The following is a 20,971-nucleotide window of genomic DNA, read 5'->3' as shown; positions in this document are numbered from 1 at the left end:
AAAATTTGATTTTGGTTAATTTGAGAACAGATGAAATATTTTATCTATCTCTTCCTTTACCCAGATTTTCCTTTCAGTGGGTGAAATAAATAAAATTTAAAGAAATTTACAATATAAATTGAATTTTAAGGCATAATACAATCTGATAGGATATTTTGTAAATGAAAATGATTATTGATTTTGGAAATGCAGATTGTTGCATCAGTGCATTATATGTTATCACAAATGTTTGCCAAATTAAAGTAATTCTGTTTCATACTGTGGTTTTAATCTTTTTAGATGGCTAATAGTTTGGCAATACTGCCCTTTTTCCCTTTAGTTTCTCTTATTCATTTGATTTTATAATAATTTAAAACAGACTTTATTTGTGTTTGCAATTATTTGTATCGAACTGACCACTTTTCTCTTTTTTAAATATATAGTAAACAAGAAGAGTGCACCACAACATCAGCAGCCCCAGTTCCTACAACAGAAATTCCAACCACAATGAGCACCATGGCTGCTGCAGAAGCAGCAGCTGCTGTTGTTGCAGCAGCAGCCGCAGCAGCAGCAGCTGCTGCTGCAGCCAATGCCAGTGCTTCCACTTCTGCCTCTAGTACTGTCAGTGGAACTGTTCCAGTTGTTCCTGAGCCTGAGGTTACTTCGATTGTTGCTACTGTTGTAGATAATGAAAATACAGTAACAATTTCTACTGAAGAACAAGCACAACTTACTAGTACCCCTTCTGTTCAGGATCAAAGTGAAGTGTCTAGTAATACTGGAGAAGAAACATCTAAGCAGGAAACTGTAGCTGAGTAAGTCTAGTAACTTGTTTTCTGCAAATCAGTCATAGATATCATTGATTTAGTCAATGGTCATTACGTGTTTAAAAATTGAGAATCAAAACATACACCTTTAGATAACAGTTTTTGAGATTTACTTTTGTGGGATCATGCTCTCAAAAGTGTTGCAAAACTATTCCACTTAAGCTTAGAAAGCAGTGCTGGTGATGGGGTGAGTCTATTTAAGTCTGAGTTATGGCTTAGCACAGCACTGCCGGGAAGTTGCTATAAGTTGATACTGAACAAATATGGAAAAATCAAGATAACACTTAACAATGTATAGGAAAACTGTTAGTAGGATTAAATTGGTACAGCTTTTTAATAAAGCCAGAGAGCTGCATCTCTAAGTTTACAGTTTCTAATTTCATATGGCTGTGCTTTCTGTAGCTATAAAAAGTAACCTTGAGCTATGCTTCTTGACTTGAAAGTTATCACATGTAAAATATTAACCATGATATCAAGATTCAAACATGATCACCCATCTTAATATTTAAGTATATTGCTTTCATCTCCCTTCCTCTTTTCATAAACTTTTTTTAATTTTTAATATGCATTTTCCAAAGTGAACATAGCTTTGTGAATTTTTTTCTTACGTTTAGAAGCTTTAAAAAAGATACCTATATAGTATATTTGAAGGCATAAAAGAGTTAAGATTTTTATTCTATCTTTCTGCTTTTCTTCTGTGCATTTAAAATATATGCATATGTTTAATTTTTAAAATACATCAGAGACACCCACATCATTAGAGATCCATATCCCATCATGTTGAATGATGACAGACATTTATATGAACATTAAGTAATCTCCTACTAGTAGACATTTAGGCCTTTTAGAGTAATATTCTTTCACATCTTTTTGTACTTAGCCTGTTTTTTCACAATAATTTTTCACATTTTTAACAATCAGTTGTTTTCTGCTTCCTTTTTTCTGTTTCCTTATAGTACTTGAGTCATTAAACTTGATTTCAATTACTCATAGATCATTTTACAGCTGGTAATTTTTAACCATGATGTTTCCAATATTTTTGATAATTTTAAGTATTCCAAACTAATATTGGAATGAGTTAATTGTATTTTGGGTGTGATTCAGGGGGTGTGAGTTAGTTGCATGCTTTGTTAGTATGTACTCCATAATCTTCCTCTATACGTTCAGCTTAACTATTGGGGATTGAGGTGGGTTGTTGTTTTTTTTTTCCTCCTGATGTGTTTTTTCCCAGCATTCTCTTCTGTAAAGGAAGAAATGTTCAGATAATACAACTTTTTGTAAAGATGGCTCAGCCAAGTATAGTTGATAATTCTTGGGTAATACTTTTCTGTTTGAGATCACTGTTTGGCAGACTTTTTCATAAACCTTCAAAGAGTAAGTATTTGGTTTTGTGGGTCATATAGTGTGTCAAAGTGACTCAGTTCTGCTGACGCAGTACCCAGTCAGCCATAATCAATATGCAAATCTTGAGCAGGGTCATGTTCTGATAAAGCTATATTTAAAGAAATTGGCAGCAGGCTGGATTTGGCCTCGGGGGTCATAGTTTGCCAACCTCTATTTAGATTGATCTCTACATCTTATTTTATGCACACTTGCCCAAAGCCTGTTACTAAGACACAAAAATGAGAGCTTTGAGTAAGTTTTATAAGCCATTAGAAAGTATAAACTTGTGGACTAGTGAAAATAGTGTCATAGTGTAAATGTTTATTTTGGCCTTTGTGCAAGGTCTTAATAACTGAATGTTAGAGAAAATATATACTAGTATTTATGTTCCATTAAATATATACTACTATTCGTGTCTCTTACAGATGAGTTTATTCTAAAATTGTCAAATTTTGCCTAAACATCAAAGAGTAATTAAAACATTATTTTCCAAAGTAAAGCAAGTGTTTATTTAAATTATAAATACCATGTATAAATCTTTCTTTAGTTTTACTCCCAAAAAAGAAGAGGAAGAAAGCCAACCAGCAAAAAAAACATATACTTGGAATACGAAAGAGGAGGCAAAGCAAGCATTTAAAGAATTATTAAAAGAAAAGGTATTTATATTGTAGATTTTTATATGATATATAGTATCTAATAAATGAAATTATCCTTTAATGCAGTTAGTACCTTGATGCTTTTATTAAAAATACTAATCCTTTAAATAGCTTTGACTGAAAATGAACTAAATTTTTTTTAACTTGTTTTTAAAACTTCCAATCAAAAAAATGTATAAGGTACTACATAGCATAGTCTACTTCAGTCTTTAAAGCTTTTATTCATAAAAGTTTTGTCTTCTAATCAGTAGTCTTAAGAAAGTATTAATGTACTGTTTAAATTAATGGTCTGTTTAAATTTCAGTTTTAAGTTTTCTTTTTAATCTATAGACTGTTACATTTGCCTTGTGTCAATAAATAATTTTTTAGACCTTTTTTAAAACTCCTGCTAAGGGAAGTGCTTGATGTTTGCAGTGAGTATTACACTTTGTTCTCTGTTGTATGACTTACTGTTTTGTGTGAAATTTTAACTTTTCATTAAATGATTTTCAGCGTGTACCATCTAATGCTTCATGGGAGCAAGCTATGAAAATGATCATTAATGATCCACGATATAGGTAATACTTTGGTTTTTTGTTTACTTTTTACTTTGAGCAAAACAAGCCTAGAAAATTTAAATTGTGTCAAATAATGTAACTTTTTATTCCCATTGATCTTCCTGTTATTTTGGATACCAATAATAGTTGCTTTATGTCTGATAAGAACCAAAAGTTAAAAAGGTTTGTCACACAATGTGGGCACCCTTTTATAGATAATTAATTTTTAAAGTAGAAAATATTTTCTGTGTTTAGTAACTTACTGAAATTTTCTTAATTTGTGAATGAAATATTTTTTCAAGACACTAATATTTGATCATCTTCATTTACTCTTACATAATTTTTTTTTTTGTTTAGTGCTTTAGCAAAGTTGAGTGAAAAAAAGCAGGCCTTTAATGCTTATAAAGTCCAAACAGAGAAAGAAGAAAAAGAAGAAGCAAGATCCAAATACAAAGAGGCTAAGGAATCCTTTCAGCGTTTTCTTGAAAATCATGAGAAAATGACTTCTACAACTAGATACAAGTAAGATTTTTGCTGATTATGTTGTATGTTTACTGTACTGTTGCCATGTTAGACTTTTTGCTAGGTACCGTAACTAATCAGAGTAGATGCTCATTAAATAAAGCTTAAGTGATTGTGAATATGGTAGCTTCATAAAATAAAAGATAAATCAATAGCTAAATGTGGAATTCATAGGACTTAGTTATTAACTAGGGACTACAACAAAAAAGAAAGACTTTTAATTAATAATGAAATGTTGACTCCTTTCTCCTTAATATAAGAATTCAATTATTTTTGTATTTGTAGAATATAAATGGGCCATTTTTATTACATGTGGCATTTTTGAAAATTTACATTTACCTAGCATTCTTCATTTATGAGTGCTTTATTATTTAAGATTGTAATTCAGTATTAACATCTTTGCAACGAGGTACTTAGTTCATTTTCTGTATATTTTTCTTATTTTCCTCACTCTTCTGGAGAAGCCTTACTGAAGAACTCTTCATTTCTTTGAGTAGTGTTATTTTATCTGTTAACTAAATTTCTTAGAGTTTGCTGAAGTCTGTAATTTAGTTCCATGGGTGGTTTGGTAGTCTCTGTAGCTACCTTAAGAAATAGAGGTCATCCTAACTGCAAAACATTGCTCACTTGTCCCCACTGTCTCTAAGGAGAAATCAAGACTTAACCTGTCTTGTTTTCTCTTAATTTCCAAAAAGTTTTCCTCTATAATACCATTATGAACTTAAGAGTGGAAGAGTGTTCATCTGGTGGTGGTAAATTTAGAATAAAATTTAAATGGTTTAAAATTACTTTTTATGGTATAATACAGAAACATTTAGTCTTTTTAACAAACAGAAAAGCAGAGCAAATGTTTGGAGAGATGGAAGTCTGGAATGCAATATCAGAACGTGATCGTCTTGAAATCTATGAAGATGTTTTATTCTTTCTTTCAAAAAAAGAAAAGGTATTCACTGTTAACAGTATTTATAGATTAAACAACATGTTTCTTATTTAGGAGTTACTTTATAACATGTCCATTCTTGTTGGTTTATCTACTATATATGGTGCTGTAGATCTGTTTATTAGAAGTTAAGTTAAGAAATAGATAGCTCTTGGATTTTCCTTGTGGTCCAGTGGTTAAGAATCCACCAGCCAATGGAGAGGACATGCATTCAGTGCCTGTCAGGGAAGATCCCACATGCCACAGGGCAACTAAGTCTTTGCCACAACTACTGAAGTAGCTAATACCTAGATTGTCATTAATTGCCTGTCTTATGCCCACGTAGAAAATGCTGTTTTTTTTTTTTTTAGCTTGAGTTTAGAAAATACTCAGTATCTTTCCTTACAAGGCATTAATTTATGATTATTTTAAAAGAACAGCAGTAATGTGTAATTGTTAAAATGTGTTTGTATTAAAATGTATTTGTAGGGTAGTGTTTTTGAAATACTGTCCCGCAAATACATTTAGTTTTGCTCATGTCTATTTTATTATTCACTAAGTTATATGTTATCCAGTCTTCCAGGAGACTTATAGAAATGTAAGTATTATTAACAAAAATTTGAACATCACTGAAAGTGGTTGAACACATTATCTTTTACCTGTTGTGTGATTTGTCTGCAGTAACTTTTGTTTGGACAGTGTCTACAATACATAGTTGTGGGAAGAGAGATTTTGTGAGGCGGAGAGGGAATTCCAGGTTAGTCTTAGAAGAGAAGTTAAAAAAAATTGAAGGTAAGAGAGAAGCAGTTAGGCAAGAGTACTGAAAAGGTAAAGAGTGTTGATATTTAAAGTAAATGAGTAGTATTTGAAATTTGGACATCAGAATATGAAGAAACCTTCATTGATTGCATTTCGTACATTATGGTTTATTGAACGTTAAAACGTATGTTCATATTTTTTACTTAGGAGCAAGCAAAGCAGTTGCGAAAGAGGAATTGGGAAGCCTTGAAAAACATACTTGACAACATGGCTAATGTGACATATTCTACTACTTGGTCTGAAGCCCAGCAATATCTGATGGATAATCCAACTTTTGCAGAAGATGAGGAATTACAGAGTAAGAGTTACAACTAAGTGGAAGGAATAGTTTTTAAACAGTTGTCTAGCAGGGAACATTGGTCACTTTTTTTTATTAGTCACTAACTGAATTTTGCATAATTGTCCATTCCTGAAAAGTTGTTTTGTTTGTTTCCAAATAGGATATTTCTTCCCGAGTTTTGTGATTTAATACAAAATATTTTCCCCAAAATTTGAAGTTAACTTTATCAAGTGTAACTGAAATATATTTATTAGGACAAACCTGAAATTTTGCCTTGCTATTTATTTGTGATTTAATGGGAACTAAATTAGTGACCAGATTTATCATACTGTGCTCTTGAGGTAATAATGACTTTATAGAGATTTGCAAAAGGCAAAAAAAAAAAAATGTATTAGCATTTTCTTGTAGTAAGCTTCCCTAAGTTCTGTCTTATTTTTGACCTACCTAGGTGCTTATTAAATTACAGCTTTCTTGATTACCCTTTTGAATACTATACTTCAGTAGGTTTGAGGGAAGGCATAGAATTTTATACTTCAAAAGCTCTTTGGGTAATTCTGACATTGCTAACCAAGTTATCACAATTCTATTTTCATTATTTGTGTCGTATGTATTGTCTCAGTTTCATCCTTGAATTCAGACTATGTTTTAATGAAGTCTTTTTGAAAGTTTCCATGTGGAAATTCCCTGACAGTTAAATGGCTAGGACTCTGCTCTTCCACTGCAAGGGGGCATTGGTATGATCCCTGAATCAGGGAGCTGTAGACTTAAAAATATTGACCACCTAGAAGTTGAGTTATGTTTTATATGGTGGAAATTTTTAGGATTTCAAGCCCAGTATACTTGGGCATCTCAAGTAACCATGAGAAGACTGCTCTGAGGAGGCGAGAGGAGGAGCCAGGATATATAGAAGTTTTATAACAAGGGCAGGTAGTCTGAAAGTCAGAAAATGATTATTAATTAAAGGAAGCAGGATACCTCAAGGAATTTAGGAGTTCAGCACTTTTCTATGTTTGGGAAGGTGTAAGAGTCTGGGCTCACATTCCTTAATATGCATCTCAGCTCTCCGGAGCCAGTATCCTGTGTTTTTATCCCACATCCTGAGCTTCCATGGGACTCGGTTTAAGGAGTGGTTGCAGCCTCATGGCTGTCAGATTGCAGATACTCTTTTCTTTCCTGAGTGCCCTTAGGGCCTGCATTGGAGGGTGCAATTGCTGATGACTGTTAAATCCTTGTTTACTAATATGGCCAGAAATACTTCATTTCTCAGAACTAAGATCCTAAAAGCTGTGCACATGGCCATAAAGAAATAAAAGATCAAGAAATAATTATATAAATAAAAAATTTTCCATAAACATTTCCTATTTAGATAATTAAAATTTATATTTGAGTTTAAATACAAATATTCTGATAAAGTGAATTTGAATTTTGTAGGGAGTTAATGCAAATAAACTTTCTTTACTGATATTTGGTGTGTTTTAATTTTTTATAACTGGTAAAAATTCTAGATATGGATAAAGAAGATGCGTTAATTTGCTTTGAGGAACACATCCGGGCTTTAGAAAAGGAAGAAGAAGAAGAAAAACAAAAGAGTTTGCTTCGTGAAAGGAGACGACAGCGTAAAAATAGAGAATCTTTTCAGGTAATTTTAAAAGCTCTGTTTTTCAGCTTAATTTTGTAATATGGTTAATGACCTTTAACAGTGATATAAGCAATTTTGAAAATCTTGGTCTCAGATCATTAACTTGGGCTTTGCAGAGGATCCATAGACATTTAATTCTGAAATTATACAGTTAGTTATGAATCCACTTAAGGAGAGTAGCTCAAAGACAGAAGGCTATAGCAGATTTGGTATTTAAAGTGAACACTGATAGGTATGGTTTCACACAGGAAAGAGGAATCAATAGCATAAGGGAGGACTGAAAATGTGTGAGTCAATGGTACTAATTCATTTTTAGGTCTTTAAAGAACTGTAGGAAATGCTGTGATATGCTTTTGAGGATGGGCCATAATTCTTAAACACTATACAGAGGAGCTAAAATTACAGGTTCTTTGTATAGCCTTATTTTGAATCTATGTCATGTTTTAATTACTGGATCTCTTTTATTAAATCCTGTATTAGGATAAGTGCAACTCCCCATGGTGCCAAAGATCACCAATCACCTTAAATGCCATAGCCAATAGCATTATTGCAGTCTTCATTCCATAAGAATGGAACGTTTACTTCTCTTGATGGTTTTCTTTTATCTGAGTAGTTTCCCAAAGGATCATTTGGAGTATTGTTAAAAGCAGGGGTTGTTGAGACTCACCCTCAGAAATTGTTTCAGTGGGTCTCTTTCAAGTTGTACATAGACCTTTTAAAGGAAGCAGAGCAGCAGAGGAAGATCGCTGAGCTGAATGTCTGTCGCAGAACCAATAGAACATGATTTTGCTTGTGTGTGTGTTTGCTGTGTTCAGTCACCAAGTCATGTCCCCCCAAGGACTGTAGCCTGCCAGGCTCCTCTGTCCAATTATATCAGTAGTAATCAGAAACCATGCCAGACATACACTAACGTGATACAAAGCTATATTTTAGGCTTAATAATCAGATTAAATATTTTAGGCGTAAGCCCAGATTAAAGGTAGAGGCAAAATTAGACATTTGTCTGATGTTTTGATTAGATAGTTCAGGGTTTAAGACTAGCTTTCTTTGGTAAGAGAGACCAGTCAAGATGGAAGGAATGAAGAAAGAATTCAAAGATGGAGGTATTCTATTACTAAGTAAAATCTTTGAAGGTTTATTCAAGTATATATGAGTAGTTATATCAAGGACAATATATAAGGAGACCAAAAAGAAGGGAAGAGATGAGGGAAAAGAGATTATTGAGTTGGACTGAGGTAGTGAGTGGTGTTGAACTAGTCATTTTGTTGATGGTCATGATCTAGGGATAAGTTACTACTAACATCTAATTGGATAGAGGCCAGAGGTATTGATAAACATCTTACAATGTACAGAATTCCCATCCTGCATTGTGCCCCCCAAAAGTTTACGAGCTCCAAGAAGTCATTAGTGCCAGCATTGGAAGCTGCCTTCTCTAAACATAAGGCCTAATGTGTTCTGGAGGATTTATTATTTTATTTTATTTTCTAAGAGGAAGAGACATAATTTTACTAAAGCAGTGCATTTAGAGTTTGGAGAACTAGGACTTAACCCCCATGTCTGATTTTAAAACCTATTCTTTTTTTTCCATATTACTATTATAACTTAAACATAAATTTTTTTAGGCCCACTTTATTATTATTTTTACTATTTGCCTACTTTCAGGGAAACATATTGACTTCAGTACTCTGCAATTTTCAAATTTCCTGCTTCCTGAAAATCAGCCTCAGCCATCTTTGAAGCAGCTTGCTTTCCATCTTGTCCCCATCCATCCCAAGATGGGGTTAGTAAATACTGGGTTAGCCACAGTTTGTTTGGGTTTTTCATAGTACCGTAGGAGAGAACCTGAAGAAACTTTCTGGCCAACCCAATAAAGGAGAGTAAAAGCCATGCAGTTTTAGCATAATGGTTTTCAAACCTGAATTCACATCACAGTTACCTGGTGATCTTTAAAAAGTAAATTATAAATATCTTTATTTTAATTCATATTTTTAAAAGAATCTCAAGTGATTTCTAATTATCACTCAAGTTAGATTGACTGTTGAAACAGTGGTGGTGGTAGTTTAGTTTCTAAGTCGTGTCTGACTTGCAACCTTGTGGACTGTAGCCCACCAGGCTTCTCTAACCATCATATTTCCCAGGCAAGAATACTGGGGTGAGTTGCCATTTCCTACTCCATCATTACTGATGTAGATTCAGTGTCAAAATTCTATTATTTATCAGATCTTAGCAGTCAAGAAGTAAAACAGAAATACTAGCAAAGCAGATATGATAGAGAAGATTCTTAAGATCCTAGAGAGCATCTTTGAAGATGGTTTCCAAGCTATTTTAAGGATTCCACAGAGGGAGAAGTGTGATCACTTAGTGATCACATAGCAGGGGTGTTGTTAAGCTCCCATTTATGTTGAAGGGTAAGGATGAAAGGATAGAAATTTTAAGTTTGAGAAAGAATTTTTGATACAGAGACTGAATCGACATGCTTATTCCCATTTGGAGAGAAGTGGGGCTATATATGTCTGGTATCATTCAGGGCAGTGCTATTCAATAAAAATGTGTATGCCGCATACATGATTATAATTTCTTATTAATTTAACTAATATTAATTTTAGTAACCTCTTATTTCACCCAGTATACCTAAAATACTTTCATTTTAACATGCAACCAATATTTATTTTGGTACTAAACCTTCAGAATCATTGTGTGTTGTATACTGCTAGCACATCTCATTCAGAGTCATATTTCGTGATACTTAGCAGCTGCATTTGACCAGCGACTATGGTATTGAACAGTGCAGGTATAGGAATTTTAGGAATAGAATTTGTACCATAGTTTAGGGACATTTATAACATTAAACCCTCCAAGGATTTCAGGAAGCAGCAAATGTGAAAATTGCATACTATTGAAGTCAATATGTTGCCCTGAAAGTAAGCAAATAGTAAAAATAATAATAATAAAGTGAGCCTATAAAAATTTGTTTGTTATAACCATAATATGGAAAAAAAGAAATAGGTTTTAAAATCAGACATGGAGGTTAAGTTCTAGTTCCCTAAACTCTATGTATTGCTTTAATAAAATTAATATATCTTCCTCTTAGAAGATTAAATAAAAAATAAATCTTCCAGAACACGTCAGGTGTTGTGTTTAAAAACAAAAAGTATGTTTTACAGTAAAAGTGCATGTACCTTCTTTAGCCTCATTATTTGTAATAATACCCAGTGTTTTGAATTTATTTGTGTACATTTTTATAAACTGGAAATGATGGCCTGTCTTAAGGGGCACATAAACTGAAGTCTGTAAAAGTAATGCAGTCCTTTTGTCTGAAGTCCAAAATAGTTTCTTTATGTAAAAGTAGATTTTACTTTCATCAAAGAGCAAGTATCAGTTGCACCTAAACACATTTGTGATAACACTGGTGGAAGAGTTTTTTATATTGCTATTTTTAACATATATTTTTATTCATGTTATACCAATATTTCCAAAGTCCTTAAAGATGGCTTTTGAATATGTAATGAGTTCGTTGTTATTGTCCCTTTCCCCCAGATATTTTTAGATGAACTGCATGAACATGGACAACTGCATTCTATGTCATCTTGGATGGAATTGTATCCAACAATTAGTTCTGACATTAGATTCACTAATATGCTTGGTCAGCCGGGTGAGATTCTTCTTTTTCCTAAATTGTAGTTATGATAGTTGGAACGGGCCACAGGGAAAGGTGGTTGTGTTTGGGGCATGGGGTGTGCTTTCTTTTGTTTTATAAACAAAAAAGTAATTGCAGCTCTTTGATTAGAGCTAGCTTTTGACTTCTTTAGTTTTTTCATTAGGATCAACTGCACTTGACCTTTTCAAGTTTTATGTTGAGGATCTTAAAGCCCGTTATCATGATGAAAAGAAGATAATAAAAGACATTCTGAAGGTAAATATATACTATTAACTTTTAGTCAAGGCATATTTTTTAAAATAATGCTATGTTCTTTTTGTCACTAATATTAACAAGATTTCTGTTTTTTAGGATAAAGGATTTGTAGTTGAAGTTAATACTACTTTTGAAGACTTTGTGGCAATAATCAGTTCAACTAAAAGATCAACCACATTAGATGCAGGAAATATTAAGCTGGCTTTCAATAGTGTAAGTTATTCTTACTGTTATAAACAACTAGATTAATAAAACAGTTCTTAATACATTTGGCTAAAGATACTTAAGTTGTATGTAAACTCCTGAAATAAGGGAATAGGAATAGTATTTTACAGAGTAGTGGACACGGTTTCAAATAAGGTAACAGATAATATACTTAGATGATGAGTGATAGTAAATTCCTTTGCTAAAATTAATTGACCCTTACCTTATAGATGATGGGAGAATAATGAGTTTAACACAAGTTAAGTTGCACTACATATATATAAATATATTTTCTAAAAGTTACTAGAAAAGGCAGAAGCCCGTGAACGTGAAAGAGAAAAAGAGGAGGCTCGGAAGATGAAACGAAAAGAATCTGCATTTAAGAGTATGTTGAAACAAGCTACTCCTCCAATAGAATTGGATGCTGTCTGGGAAGATGTATGTATACTTAAAATTTTTTTCCTTTTACAGTTGAAAATAAAAATCTTTTTCTTTCTCATAGCTACAGAGATAAACTGAAGTTATTTGAAGATTGTGAACTCAGCTGTGATGGCATTTAGGAATACTGGAGGAATGGAAATAAAGACAAGGGGGTTGGGCTGTCAGTTTTCACTTGCTGTTTTTTTAGTCATATTGGTATATTTTTCTCAGTTTTCATATTTTTGTTGCATATCTGAATTTTTCAGATCCGGGAGAGATTTGTAAAAGAGCCAGCATTTGAGGATATAACTCTAGAATCTGAAAGAAAACGAATATTTAAAGATTTTATGCATGTGCTTGAGGTAATTTTAGTTTTATTGTAATTGGCTGATACATTAAAAAATATGTAAAACTTTTTTTAATCGAAGAATTTAGAATGATCAAAGTGTTTTTCCTAAATTACACTACTTTTATACAAATGTACTTAACTATCTGGGATGATTAGGGAATGGTTTATTCTATAGAAACTGCTTTTAAATGAAACACACTAGGCTTGCTTGAGAAGGTAAAGATCTGTTCAGTGAAGACAGTTCATATGTTTCATATTTATACAGTGTTACAGAAATTCATCAATTTAGGAGTCACATGGAATGATTAATAAACCTATAAAGAACTTAGAATCTGTAAAGCAGATAGAAAATGGTTTTAAGCATATTTCAAATATTATACTACATTAGAGGCGTTGGAAGCTCAGGGATGTTCTGAAAAACAGTAAGTTTTTGCTAAAACAAGTAATGATAAAATTATAAATTATTCTACTAGCTGAATTAAGGGTATTTTGATGAAGATTTCAGATAGTCACTTATAGATAGTAAACATGCTAAATTGACCGATTATTATTATTATTTGGTGCCCATGTTATGTTTTACAAATATTACATATACGAATGTAATCCTCACAGAAACCCTGTGAAGTTACAGATGAGCAAACTGAGCCCAAGAGGAAAAGTAATTTGCTGTGAAGGGATTCCAACGTAGGCTTTTGACTCTAAGGCCAGTGCTTTTACCAAATATGCTTGCCATCAGTTTTGGACAAACTTACACTTCACAGCAGAGTGAAGTTAGCATATACTTAAATTTGTAATATTCATGGTCTTTGGGAATAGTAGGTAACTTAATTGTTGATGATTTCTTTGGATTTATTGTCCTTGATAAGTATCAGTGTTGACAACAATTTGCTCTATTAACATGCCCCACCTGTACCATATGTTGTCTCTCAGCTGCCTTTAGATCTAGTGCTATTGGCCTGTAGATCTTTTCTACTCAGATCAGCAGCATCTGCATTGTCTGTAAACTTGTTAAAAATACAGAACGTCAGGCCCCGTTGGCAGAAATGTATCAGAATTATTATTGTCACAAGATTCTTAAGCACTAGAATATACATTTAATTTTGAGAACCTTTGCTGTAGTGTAGTGTGTTAATATTTTCCCCCAATTCAGGAATGTCCACAACAAGATTCTTTCATGATCTGTGCTGGTAAAGTGATGAGGTCGTAAATGGAGCTGAGGACCACATAGGGAAGAGCTGAACATACCAGACCAGGATTTGGACCTCAAAAACGGGCCTTGAGGTAGAAAAGGAAGAAGAGTTAACAATTAGTGACATAAAAAGTGAGAGTCCCTGGTTTGGGAGTAGGGGACTTTTACTGCAGCATTTCCCCTCTCCTTCTAGCCTGATCATTGTTCTAGTAAAATAGTTAAAATCCATAGAACATTTCCTTTTTTGATTTCATGTGTAGTTAGATTGCCTTTGGATATCTTAAGTTTGACTAGGAAGGGAATGCTCCTTGAGAAGAAAGTAGGTTTTGTATTCAATTTCTGAGACTAAGCTCCTTTACAGATGGCTCTGTATTCTTTATTTCAGTGGTGACAAAAGCCATGTTCATCAAATAAATAAAATGTAATTATATTTCATTGTTTTTGAAAGTAGTATGACTATTCTGAAGACATATACCCTTATAGAGGGTATCGGTTGTCCCCACTGTACCCAAACCATTCTCATTGCTGTAAAATGTATTTTGTTAATACTTTTAAACCTGTGTTTAGATGTGAAATGAGTACGTATAGGATAGTTAAAATGTTCTCTTCACTTTTAAGTGATAGTAACTCTTTGCACAGTTTCAAGTTGGGAGTACATCCTAAAAATGCAAAATGAATGTCATTTTACTCTAAAAAGAACTTACTTGCAAAACTATTAAAAACTCTCTGTGATCTGTTACCTAAAGTGTGAGCTGTTGTAATTTTTTTCTTTTGCCCCTGTAGCATGAATGTCAACATCATCATTCAAAAAACAAGAAGCATTCTAAGAAATCTAAAAAACATCACAGAAAGCGCTCCCGCTCTCGATCAGTAAGGAAGTTTATTTAAAATGGTACCATAAGTATATTGAAGTATTTGTTAGCATCATTATGAATAAAATTTTTTATGTTGTGTAGGGGTCAGATTCAGATGATGATGACAGCCATTCAAAGAAAAAAAGACAGCGATCAGAGTCTCGTTCTGCTTCAGAACATTCTTCTAGTGCTGAGTCTGGTAAACATATCTTTTAAATGATTAAAGTCGTTGGCATTTGGATGTCCTCAAATTCTGACACTTTTCTTTTCATGCTGCTTAGAGAGAAGTTATAAGAAGTCAAAAAAACATAAGAAGAAAAGCAAGAAGAGAAGACATAAATCAGTAAGCAAACTCTTGATTTTTATACTGCACCTAAGCTTTTGCCCTTAGCTTTCTCAGTGGCAGTAGACATTTCTGCTTGGTCATATACAGAGTTTAGGTGAGCACCTGAGCTCAAGAGTTTCATAGTTGTGGTTCACCTTAATCTTGCAATAAAATCCTTTGGTGAACTTGAAACAAATAGTAAACAGCGTTAGGATTCCCACTCTGGTGTTTTATAGTAATCTTAGAGAAAGACCCAAGTGTGTGTGTTTGTGTGTGTGTTATAGCTATTGTTGAGAACCATAAGTTTAAACAACTTTCTCTTCTATGCTCTGTTCTCGGTCTTAGGTACACATCAAAACACACCTAATCTTAGGGATGAAGGTACACCTAATTTAGTGACCCATTTTTAGTGATAATTTACCCTATCAGACTGTCATCTTTCCCATAGGAAAGACCAGCTTGCTGCCATGAATCTTTGGAATCCTTTAGATTCCTTGAGGTTATCAGTTCAGATTTCACCACTCTCAGTTCAGTTCAGTCGCTCAGTCGTGTCTGACTCTTTGCGACCCCATGAATCGCAGCACGCCAGGCCACCCTGTCCATTACCAACTGGCGGAGTTCACTCAGACTCACGTCCATCGAGTCGGTGATGCCATCCAGCCATCTCATCCTCTGTCGTCCCCTTTTCCTCCTGCCCCCAATACCTCCCAGCATCAGCGTCTTTTCCAGTGAGTCAACTCTTCACGTGAAGTGGCCAAAGTACTGGAGTTTCAGCTTCAGCATCATTCCTTCCAAAGAAATCCCAGGGCTGATCTCCTTCAGAATGGACTGGTTGGATCTCCTTGCAGTCCAAGAGACTCAAGAGTCTTCTCCAACACCACAGTTCAAAAGCATCAATCTTCGGCGCTCAGCCTTCTTCACAGTCCAACTCTGTCATCCATACATGACCACAGGAAAAACCATAGCCTTGACTAGACGGACCTTTGTTGGCAAAGTAACGTCTCTGCTTTTCAATATGCTATCTAGGTTGGTCATAACTTTTCTTCCAAGCAGTAAGTGTCTTTTAATTTCATGGCTGCAGTCACCATCTGCAGTGATTTTGGAGCCCCCGAAAATAAAGTCTGACACTGTTTCTACTGTTTCCCCATCTATTTCCCATGAAGTGATGGGACCAGATGCCATGATCTTCCTTTTCTGAATGTTGAGCTTTAAGCCAACTTTTTCACTCTCCACTTTCACTTTCATCAAGAGGCTTTTTAGTTCCTCTTCACTTTCTGCCATAAGGGTGAAATCTGCATATCTGAGGTTATTGATATTTCTCCCAGCAATCTTGATTCCAGCTTGTGTTTCTTCGAGCCCAGCATTTCTCATGGTGTACTCTGCATAGAAGTTAAATAAGCAGGGTGACAGTATACAGCCTTGACATACTCCTTTTCCTATTTGGAACCAGTCTGTTGTTCCATGTCCAGTTCTAACTGTTGCTTCCTGACCTGCATATAGGTTTCTCAAGAGGTAGGTCAGGTGGTCTGGTATTCCCATCTCTTTCAGAATTTTCCAGTTTCTTGTGATCCACACAGTCCAAGGCTTTGGCACAGTCAGTAAAGTAGAAATAGATGTTTTTCTGGAACTCTTGCCTTTTCGATGATCCAGCGGATGTTGGCAGTTTGATCTCTGGTTCCTCTGCCTTTTCTAAAACCAGCTTGAACATCTGGAAGTTCATGGTTCACATATTGCTGAATACATAAATACCATGTTAAGTGTGGGTATTCTTAAATATTACCAATATAAGGATTTTTCCCTAATAGCGTTTTAATAAAGTAACCATTTTAACATTCTCTTTTATTTACAAAGGACTCTCCAGACTCAGATGCTGAAAGAGAAAAGGATAAAAAAGAAAAAGACCGGGAAGGCGAAAAAGACAGAACTAGACAAAGATCAGAATCAAAACACAAATCTCCTAAGAAAAAGACTGGAAAGGATTCTGTAAGTATTTAGAATTCTTCCTCTTTGTATCTACCAGTTAGCTGCTTTTCACACAAAGCAGTTTTCTAACGTATGTCATCATGTGTGACCCAATTTAAGCATCCTAAATTTCATATTCATTAAAAAAATAACATGGCATGTTATTCTAGCTTTGTACATTCTCATTAAGAAATGCCAGTGGATGTTTTCTGCCTAATTTAAGAAACTCAAATTGGGTTTTCCCTTGATACGGCGTCTTTGTAAATCCTGTTGCAACAGGTAGCTTTCCAACAGCTTTTAGAAATAATCATTAGGAGGGAAGAGGTGAGGGCAAAAGGGGGATTTTATAAGGCAAATCCAGTGTTTTAATATCTAATTACATAGTCCTTAGCTTCCCCCATATGTATGTGTGTGGCAGAGCATATAACACAAGCCTTCTTCACCTTGCTGTTCATGCCACAAATTCTGTGGGCTTAGCAAGTATAATGCCTCTGAGTTACCAACTGAGAGTTTAAGCTGTGTAGATAAGTCCCCGTCCTCCCTTAGGATTTTCTCCTTCGGTGGGAATAGGGTGGAGGCGTGTTTGTTTTCAAACAGCACTGAAGAGTCTGGTGTACATCTTTGGTGAGGAATGATTATTTCCTCTGTACCTACTTAGTGACTTAAGTGTCTTTACATTAGATTAAATGGGATCCCTGAAGGGTGATGGAAAATATAGGTGAACACTCTACTTTTTGAAGAGTTGAGTTCCTTCTCAAAATGTTTTGTGTGGTTTTTGTTGTTTTTAAAGTTTTTCCAGCCTAACTTGTCCTAATAACTCTGGGTACAATATAATAATGCTGAAAAGATAATACTTTACTATAGTATAAAGCACAGGATAACCTAGATTCTGAATATAAAGCACAGGATAACCTAGATTCTGAAAAATTAATGAAGAATACTTAGGAAATGAACACCCAGCTTCCATTAAATGGAAATAAGATGTTTCATATTCAGTTATGTAGAAGGAAGGAAAAGAAATGGATACATACTATTCTCCCTGATCTACATATTAAACTGAAAGTAAACACCTTAGAAGAGTTCCCTTTTGAGAAAACTGTCTCCCCTGGTTACTTACTCCACAAGTAACCAGGGAGTATTTGGTTAATTCATTAGTAGGCTTTTGGGAAAGAAATCAGTCTGTGATGCCTTAGTTTTTGTGGAAGAGAATCCATGTAGATTTTGTATTCTTTATTCAAAGGTTCACTACTACTTACCCTTTTGAGTACTGACACAGTTGTATTCATTGTTGTTTTTCAGGGTAATTGGGATACTTCTGGCAGTGAACTAAGTGAAGGGGAATTGGAAAAGCGCAGAAGGACCCTTTTGGAGCAACTGGATGATGATCAATAAATTATACCAAATATGTTTACAGTATGATTTAAAGTCTAATTCAGACCAGGGACTCTATTTTAAGTTCAATTGAAATAACACTGGGTTTTAATTATATCACAGGAAAAAAAAAGTGCATTTAAGTATTGTTATTGTGGACTTTATAAAAGCAGAGGAAATTGAAAATAACTTTTGATTCTGTATCAAGAATCATATTTTCATACAGTCATAACTGTCTGTCTGTGACCCTTTCATAGGGCACTGCAGGATGGATTAAAGGTGGCAATTTACTGATAACTGCAGGTGTCTCTACTTTATTCTAAAGTGTAAGTCATGAGGTGATTTGATTTACTTTATAGAAGTTGGATTTTGAAGATATAATGGAAAAATTTTGATATCTAGTAGTACAAAAAAAAGCACCAGCAACTGATAAACTGCTTTTTTGTGCACTACCCAACTGGTTAATGATATGATCTTTTATGGTAAACTCAGAAATAAGTGTTCATAATGGAAACCTGGTAGACCCTTAACTATAGTGGTGCTGCTCAGCACTGCTATAATAAAGCCACCATTATTTTTTATGGAACATCTGAATACATTTTGAAAAGGCTACTGTGAGGGCATTATTTTGAGGTGATGTTTAAAAAGTTAACATCAAATCAAATTGTAAATTAGCTTAAATATATTGCCTTAAGGACCTACTAAAGAATGTGCCACCAAACTTTAAGTGATGGCTGCAATATCCTTGTCTAAAACAAATCAATGTTGACTTCAGCAATTTCTTTAACAGTTTTTTTTTTTTTTAATCCGAACTTTCTCTTGCTTTTTTTCATTGAGGAAGTCTTTTACCTTCCCTACTCACTGAGAAGTATTGACTTCGTGGTACACATTCTAAAGCATTTCTGATTTGAATATTTTTGTACATTTTTATCAATTATTAAATCTTCTCTTCTAGTGTGTACTAGTATTTATTTCTACTGCTCAGCTCTTAAAAAAAAATTGTATGATTCTTTAAAGGTTAAGATACTAAACCCCTAAAATTTTGCTTTATCTAACTCACCTAGCTAAGTTACTTTCCTAATATTTAAGAATATTATAAATCATACAGGCCCCTGTATTTGTTTTTGATCTATGAATTTCCTACAGAATACTTTAAGAAAGGCAATGGTTTGAAGCTAGAATACTTTTTACATGCTAACTTTTGAAGGTTGGTAATGTAATTTATACTATTTTCCTTCAGTGCAGGAGATTTTTTTTTAAGTAAATAAGTAAATTTTAGCACATAGTCTTTGGTATTGCCTTAGGTATTTTTTTATTTTGGGCATTTGGGGCAATCCTGTTTCACGTTGGGATTTAGAAGAACAAAAAGTTCATTTTCCCTTCACCATCCTCATGAATTTGAAAGTGGGACAGATTGGGATGACTTTTCCCATCTCTGCCCCCTATGTTTCAATTAAATCTAGTATCCACTCTTGAAAGCTGCAGGGGAAGGCTGGGGGAGTCCTGAACTTTTCTCAATGCCAAGTCATTTCTGCTGTGAAATATGACATGGCTTTGTAGAAAGTAAAAACCACTATCTTCAACAAATGCAAATCCAGTTTCTCGCTTGATGTTAGTCTCCTATTGTATATTAGAACCACAACATAGAACAACTTTATCAACAGGCAAGTTGCCTAGACTTAATTTTCAGAGGCCCCTTCATAATAATAGTTAATATTGCTTATCATGTCAAACACTTGACCTGGACATCAAAGTAAAATTTACATATGATATTGGCAGAAATATTGGTTGTGTTTCACAGAATTTAGAATCTGTAAAACTTTTAATTACTTCCATGAATCATGATTTTTTAAAGTAGAACTTTAAAGTTTTTAGTTTTCCTATTAAACTATTGATGTGATTTAGCATGTTCCAAATTAACTTTCTATATTATAGAGATACTATCTTATCACAACTTCAGATTCCCATAAGACAGTACAAACTCAAGTTTCCTTATTGTTCCAACCATGAAAATTATTTGACCTAAAAACAAAGCTAATGAGTTGTAAAGCAAAAATACAACGTGGTTTTTATAAAGTATGTAATTAAAGTGACTATAATCCTGTAATGATCCCATCAAATGGCATTAAGTTGCCAGAAAGATACTATGGCCTGGGATATAGGTGATGGGTAGATTTTATTAAAATAAGAGTTATGTGTGAATATCTTTAACCCATTTGATTAGGTTTCTCGGTCTTCAGTCTAATAAAGTTGAAATGTCTTAGAATATTGGTTTTAATAGAGCTGAACAGTTATGTTCAAACAGAAAGTATGTTTATATTCAGATAAAGGGAATTTATACTTTTCAGTTAAGCCTCAGGCTTAGATAAATGTTAAGGGCTTATCTTCCCTCATTATCATTAATATTAATGAACTCTTGGATTAAATTCAGTAATACATTTAATATCATGCTTAATAATCAAAATTAGGACTTCAAATATTTGATGTTTTTTATTCCTTCCAGTATAAAATTCTAGTATTTAATTCCTATGTGGAAAAATTGAATTAGTATAAAAAGTTAATGACATATGAAGAATTCTTTGCACCTCTCCCAAGTGTATTTAAACAACATAAAACTTTTAAATAAAAGCAGTGGTCCCAACATTTTTAATATAGTGATGCCGTTTCATTATCATTACCCAAAGGAGCGTCAACCTATAGATCATTCATGTGTTTCAACAATGAAAATAATTTTATGCCTCCCAGTAAATCTGAAAATACTCAAAGTATCACAGCCATTTCATCTTGATTTTTGCTAATTGCACCCCGTGTACAACAATAGTAT

At 33.8% G+C, this 20,971-nt stretch overlaps 1 protein-coding gene across 10 annotated transcripts in view; it reads left to right on the top strand.

Moving 5' to 3' along the window:
- Nucleotides 1–19,106, top strand: part of PRPF40A (pre-mRNA processing factor 40 homolog A) — a 59,514-nt gene extending 40,408 nt beyond the window's left edge. For 3 of the 10 annotated variants that reach the window (XM_040229093.1, XM_040229095.1, XM_040229089.1), the window contains 17 exons: nucleotides 423–794; nucleotides 2,737–2,845; nucleotides 3,338–3,402; nucleotides 3,739–3,903; nucleotides 4,738–4,846; nucleotides 5,789–5,939; nucleotides 7,427–7,560; nucleotides 11,098–11,212; nucleotides 11,370–11,473; nucleotides 11,570–11,686; nucleotides 11,978–12,115; nucleotides 12,364–12,459; nucleotides 14,419–14,505; nucleotides 14,592–14,688; nucleotides 14,771–14,832; nucleotides 16,666–16,797; nucleotides 18,076–18,168. In XM_040229093.1, coding sequence (XP_040085027.1) covers nucleotides 423–794; nucleotides 2,737–2,845; nucleotides 3,338–3,402; nucleotides 3,739–3,903; nucleotides 4,738–4,846; nucleotides 5,789–5,939; nucleotides 7,427–7,560; nucleotides 11,098–11,212; nucleotides 11,370–11,473; nucleotides 11,570–11,686; nucleotides 11,978–12,115; nucleotides 12,364–12,459; nucleotides 14,419–14,505; nucleotides 14,592–14,688; nucleotides 14,771–14,832; nucleotides 16,666–16,797; nucleotides 18,076–18,168 — 2,146 coding nt within the window. Of the gene's footprint in view, nucleotides 1–422; nucleotides 795–2,736; nucleotides 2,846–3,337; nucleotides 3,403–3,738; nucleotides 3,904–4,737; nucleotides 4,847–5,788; nucleotides 5,940–7,426; nucleotides 7,561–11,097; nucleotides 11,213–11,369; nucleotides 11,474–11,569; nucleotides 11,687–11,977; nucleotides 12,116–12,363; nucleotides 12,460–14,418; nucleotides 14,506–14,591; nucleotides 14,689–14,770; nucleotides 14,833–16,665; nucleotides 16,798–18,075 lie in introns of all 10 variants that reach the window. The other 7 variants (XM_040229096.1, XM_040229094.1, XM_040229091.1 and 4 more) reach the window with 5 other exon arrangements.
- The last annotated feature ends 1,865 nt before the right edge of the window (nucleotides 19,107–20,971 follow it).

The sequence above is a fragment of the Oryx dammah genome, unplaced genomic scaffold (assembly GCF_014754425.2).
Source record: "Oryx dammah isolate SB20612 unplaced genomic scaffold, SCBI_Odam_1.1 HiC_scaffold_27, whole genome shotgun sequence".
Lineage (NCBI taxonomy): Eukaryota > Metazoa > Chordata > Mammalia > Artiodactyla > Bovidae > Oryx > Oryx dammah.
The sequence above is the reverse complement of the archived record's forward strand: the minus strand, read 5'-3'. Positions and strand labels throughout refer to the sequence as shown.